Below are 6000 nucleotides of genomic sequence, written 5' to 3'. Positions count from 1 at the left end.
GCTGGCCCCGGTGCACCTGAATTTCCATTCACAAGGTAAATCCTAACACAAATTCTTGCATGGGAATGGATTTCTTTAGTCAGATTGCTTTCTTGCCAGTGCTCTACTGGGAGTGGGGGTTCAGATGAGGGAAGGGCGAAACTCATTTGGAACTTGGAGATCATGGAAAGGTGGCTCTGAAGGGGGTGAATGGGGACTGAGCATGCCACTGGAGGGTAGACCCTGGGAAACACTGGCACCTGCAGAGGAAAAAGCTCTGGGAAGTGACAGTGGAGCCAGGTGGAAGACAGGAGGGTGCCAAAAGTAAGTTGTCCCTAAGCAGAGTGTTTGTTGATTGCTCCTTAGGAGCCAGGCACTGTCAGGACAGGAGGATGGGGTGAGGAGACGGACGTGAATCTGACCTGGCTTCTTTGAGGGAGCCTGAAGGTAAGGAGGGTGAGGCATGGGTGAGAGTAATGCGATGGTGCAGTTGTCAGCGAGCAGAGCCGTGAGTGACAGCAAGTGTGTGTGAGTGTTCATGGAGGAGGTGGCATCTAGCTTGGGTGGGTGGTGCCATAAGCCCCGGAAAACATCATGGGAGAAATGGAATTGGCCTTTGAGAAAGGCCAATTTTAATATGTGCAGATGAGAGCTGAAAGGCATCCCCAGTAGAGAGAACAGGACAAATGAAAGCAGGAAAGTGGAAAATCAAGAAGTCTGTATGGAAAGGAAAACAGTGGTTCATTTGCACCTGTGTGTGTGCTGTATAAAGGTTTGAGTGGTAATTTGAGGGAATGTTAAAGAGTGTCTTTCTCTGGATGAAGAATTTTCTGTACTTTTTCCTTAGTGAATAGATGGTACCTTAGGAAATACAAAATAGTAACAATAATCATGTAGCTTGTGATCAAGTTAGATAGAGCCTTGAATTGCCAAGCTAAGTCTGATTTCATCTGTGGCTTGGTGTCCATACCACCAGTCAAAGTGATTCCATCATTGGCTTGGCGTCCACACCACCAACCATGCCCGTTTTTGTGTTTCTAATTAAACTTGAGTCTCTTCACGCTAAAAGGAACGTGGCCCATCCCACCCAACCCTGAATTAAGAACAAAGTGGTGAGAAGCAATGTCCAAGAAATAGTTTATTCCAAACAAGAAATGCCAACTTGAACAGAACCAGGAAATCTGGTGTTCCTAGGGCGACTTCCAGCTCCTGCCCCTAATTCGTGAACTCAGCCCAATAAAAAAAATTTAAGAGCCTCCAGGGTCACAGTGAGGAGAGGAGCAGGCCCCTTATTTCCTGGGGGAGGTGGGTAGCAGGACGGTTGTTCATGGGAACATGAAGTAAAGAAAAGTGTGCAAAACAAGTCAACTGACGAGGAGCACACAATCCAGAAATAGCCTCAGTTCAAAGGAGGAAAACAATGACTATTTCTTTTTTAAAAAACAAAAATATGAAACCTAACCATACATTAAAATGTCTTTTAAGAAATCTAAGAGATGACACGGACAGCCCCAAGGATTGAGTAATCATATAAAAAGTGAAAAATGGAAGTCAGATGAAAAAATACAAACACAATCGAACTTCAGCAGGATGTAACAAATATCAAAGACTCCAGGAAGAACATTTGGAAGAATCCTAAACAGGAGGCTTGTTTGCACAGAAAACTGACCTGCCGGGTGAGTGAAGGAAGAAAGTATCTAAATAATGATGATGATTATGCTGACAAAAAAGTCCATGAGTCATCCAATGCTTGGGGTTACACACAGGATCTTATTTAACCCTATAACTCCCCTGCAATGTTAGTTTTATTGTCCCTGTTTAAAAATGAGGAAACTGCCATTCAGAGCGATTGCATGCTTTGCCTAAGGTCTCCCGGTTAGTAGCCAGCAGGGCTGGATTCTGAACACAAACCTGACTCCAAAGTCAAGTCTAAGCTTTCCCTGCTCATCCCAGCATCTTCCAGTTCAAAGGCAAGCTTCTCCCTGAGCCGATCAGAACGTAGTTTGCTTTTTGTGTGAACCCATTTTCCTCCTGAAATAAACTTTCTAAGCACCCGTGCTTCCTAATGTATAAATAGGGAGCCGCCCCACCAATACCGATTGGGTACTCTCTGTACGAAGATGCTGACAAGCTGATTTTACACCCTTCCCAGGAGAGAAAACCCTGAAAGCTGATTGATAGAGTTGGAGAGTTCTGCTGCAGGTCTGGGCTTTCGGGCCAGTTGGATGGGGTGCCGATTACACTCCGTAGGAGTAACCAACGCTCAGCGACCCGACTCTCATCTGAATGGACACCTGTGTGCCATCCAAGCACTGGGGATACGGTGGGGGTGAGGACTGCTGAAATTAAAAGGTAAGGATAGTCTTCTTAAATGAGGGGAGGAGTGAGACCGCAGCGCTGAGACCTTGGGGACAAGGCTGGTCTGCATGCTGCACCCTTACAAGCTCAGGACTGTGGCCTGCCAGAGAATGCACATGAAGACACTTCAGGTTTTGCTCCAGGATTTGGCAGCGTTGTTTCCATAGAAGGGGCCAACATATCAGACCTTTATTTTGCTGTCAGGGTTGTGTTTTTCGAAAGTGCCCTCTAACAAGCTAGGATGTGCCAAATTGCAAAGTCATGACGGTCTGATTGCTTTGGGGAATGGGGGTCACTTCAAATATTAAGGTTATATTTTGCATGTAAAAATGATTTTATAACTATCAAAGGTTTTTCATGTTTCCTACCTAATTGGGTTCTCCCCATAATCTTGTCATTTGAAGTGGGGCAGAAGTGTTTAACCCCTTTAGCAGATGCAGAAAACTGAGGCACAGAGAGGGCGTGACTTGTCTGAGGTCACACCTGAGTCAGTCATGGAGATGGGACCAGAACCCAGGCTTCCCAGCTCCAAGTCCAGGGCTTTTTCTGCATCTGATGTTTTCAGGGGTGAGACAGGGACCATCAGGGCACAAAGAGGGGCTCTGGGTGGGCAGGGCAGAGACGAGTGCAGTCCTGTTGAGCAGCAACAAGTGTGGGCTTAGCTGCTGCAGCCACGGGTGCAGGTGTGGGTGAGGAGGTTGTTGTTGCACCCGTCCTGGAGCTTGCTTTGGGCCTGGCCTCCAGCTCGGCTGTCGGTGTCCAAGAGCTGGCTGCCCTGTCCCTGCTGCCTCCTGAGCCTGCAAACAAGCACAGATCTGAGTTAGTTAGTGGTGCGGCATGGGCTTGGGCAGGCATGTCCAGGAGACACACTGGGCAGGCAGGGCAACTGTGGAGCCTTCAGCTCAAACCTTCCCCTGCCTGGGAAGATTGATCATTAAGGCATCCAGGGTACTGTGCACTGGAGCCAGATGGGCCTTGGATCAAAGCACAGCTCAGGTACACTTGGGTGAGTTACTTAATGCATAGTGATTTCTCTGTCTATAGAATGGAGATAATAATTCCCATCTTGTGGTTCCTTGTGATGTTTACTTGAGATCACATATTTATATTTTTGTATGTACCATATATTTATATTGCCCAAGCTCACAGTCAGTAAAGGTGGTGAGTCCCAGGTGTCATTCATTCAGTATACGTGTATTAAATGCCCACTAGTGTACCAGCCACCATGCCTAGGAGCAGGGGATCCTCTGGCAAGCCAAACAGTCATATTCTTTGTCCTCAAGGAGCTCACTGTCAAAAGGGGAGACAGGCACTAATCAAATAATCCCACAAACAAATATCCAAACTGTTGGATAAATCAAAGACGCCATCTTAGGCATTGGTTCTGGGTTCTTCCCCCTCCACTTGGCGCCCCCTAAACCCACCAAGCACAGCCCGCCAAATAAGCACCCAATCAAAGGAAACACCTCCTGCTAGCCCCGAGGTCCCACCCTCTGACCAATCACCAATCACCCTAAAGGACATAAATACTCAGCCCCAGCAGCTCTCTCTCTCTCTCTCCCCCACGCAACCTGACCGCTACCTCTCCAATAAAGATCTCTTGGCTGCCACCGGTGTCATCTCTGACTAGCCTGTTGCTCTTCATTTTGGTGCTGTGACTCGGATTGGGATTCCCCACCTTTAGGTGGGACCCCGATCCCCTTCCCAGGCTCAGTCTAGACCTCCGGCCAGCTTCCACCCATTTTCCTGTTCACGGAGCTCTTCGCCCACCACCGGCCTCATCTCGGTAAGTTTTCCCCTCCCGGGCCTACCTCTCGGGCAAATCGCCAGACCCTAGCCGCTCCCATGATGGACACATTTTGCCCGACGCCCTTACGGCAGTGGTAGGCCCCTGTCATTCACTTCCACCTCGGCCTGCAGGGAACAGAGTTTTCTCCCTCTCCTCCTCGCGTCTCCGGCCTGGGCCCCTCTCCTTCGCTCGTTAAAATCCTGGTACCAGGGGACCCACGGCCTCCCGCCTCTCAGAGGCTCCTCAGTCCTTCCGTTTCGGTGACGATCGATCCGGAGGCTCTGACTTGCTCCGCGGCAAGCAGCCAGCAGGGGGCGCCCTGCCTAGCTCATTGCCGTCTATTCCTTCCTCTCATTATGGGAGGCTCTGCATCCCTGCCGGCCGACTCCCCGCTACAATGTCTCCTAAATAATTTGTCGGCCCTTGGCCTCGCCTCAGACATCAAACCAAAACACCTAATTAAGTTTTGTACTCAAGATTGGCCCACCTATCCCCTAGACAACCAAAACAAATGGCCTCCTTATGGCTCTCTCAATCCTAATCTTCTTCGGGATCTCTACAACTATTGCGTGCAAACAGGAAAATGGGTAGAGATCCCATATATTCATGGCTTCTTCCTCCTACGGGACAGACCTAACCTCTGCCTCCCTTGCGAACCCCAACAGCTCCTTGCCACTCTTAAACTGCCAACCCCTCCCTCTGCCCCCGACTTCGACCCAGCTGACGAGCCCCCGCCATACCACCACCCTCCGCCCCGCCTTCCGGCCGCCACCCTTCCGGCTGCCGTCCAACCCCAACATCCAACAGCTTCCCCTCCCCCCACTTCCGCCTCCTCACCCTCCTCACTGCCCGCCCTCTCCTCGTCGTTTAGTCCTCCCATTACTCGCTCAAAATCTTCCCATCCTGTTCTCGCCCCCCTCAGAGAAGTGGCCGGGGCAGAGGGCATCATTCGCATCCACGTCCCTTTCTCCATAGCTGACCTATCTCAAATAGAAAAACGTTTAGGTTCTTACACCTCTAACTCTTCTTCATACATCAAAGAATTTCAGTACCTTTGCCAAGCTTATAGCCTCACCTTCTATGACATCTACACAGTCCTTTCTAACACCCTTCTTCCTGAAGAGCGTAGGCGAGTTTGGGAACATGCTCGTGCTCATGCAGATGAGGTCCACCAAACAGCCCCAGCCCTGCCACTGGGGGCGCAGGCGGTGCCAGAACAGGAGCCCAACTGGGACTATAACACACAAAACGGCACAGCAGCCCGAGACCATTTCGCCACTTGCCTAATAGCTGGACCGCGTAAAGCAGCTCAGAAGGCAGTCAATTTTGAAAAATTTCATGAAATAATACAGGACAAACATGAAAACCCATCCGCTTTCCTTGACTGCCTTACAAAGGCACTTCAACAATATACCACTATAGATCCCGAAACCCCCAACGGTAGACAACAACTCCTCATGTCCCACTTCTTTGCCCAAAGCTTCCCTGATATCCGAAACAAATTAAAAAACCTAGACAGAGGCCCCTTCACTCCCCAATCCGAGATACTAGCAACGGCATTCATGGTTTATCATAACTGGGACGAGAAGGCAAGAAAACAAAAATACCAATTATTAGCACAGGCCCTCCAGGCCCCTTCTCAGCCCATAATAAAATCACACAGCCACAAGGCGTTGTCTGGTCATCGGCCCACACATGAGCCCCCTGGTCCCTGCTTTAAATGTGGAAAGGAGGGACATTGGGCCTGGCAGTGCCCAAATCCCTGTCCCCCCAACAAGCCATGCCCCAAATGCCACGCCCCAAATGCCACCTGTCTGGCCACTGGGCCGTAGACTGCCCCGGGCCCCAAAGGGGAGCCAGGCCAGCCTCCAGCT

The 6000-nt window shown here is 50.0% G+C and overlaps 1 protein-coding gene across 1 annotated transcript in view; it reads right to left on the bottom strand.

Moving 5' to 3' along the window:
* Positions 1–1104: 1104 nt before the first annotated feature.
* The window catches only part of STK32B (serine/threonine kinase 32B), a 437513-nt gene continuing 432617 nt past the window's right edge, over positions 1105–6000 (bottom strand). The window contains exon 12 of the mRNA XM_032135724.2: positions 1105–3134. Within this exon, the coding sequence (XP_031991615.1) occupies positions 2996–3134 (139 nt within the window). The 3' untranslated portion in view covers positions 1105–2995. The remainder of the gene's footprint in view (positions 3135–6000) is intronic.

Source organism: Hylobates moloch, unplaced genomic scaffold, assembly GCF_009828535.3.
Source record: "Hylobates moloch isolate HMO894 unplaced genomic scaffold, HMol_V3 SCAFFOLD_17, whole genome shotgun sequence".
In the NCBI taxonomy this organism is placed as follows: Eukaryota; Metazoa; Chordata; class Mammalia; order Primates; family Hylobatidae; genus Hylobates; species Hylobates moloch.
Note: the sequence above shows the minus strand (reverse complement) of the source record. Positions and strands in the feature narration are given on the sequence as shown.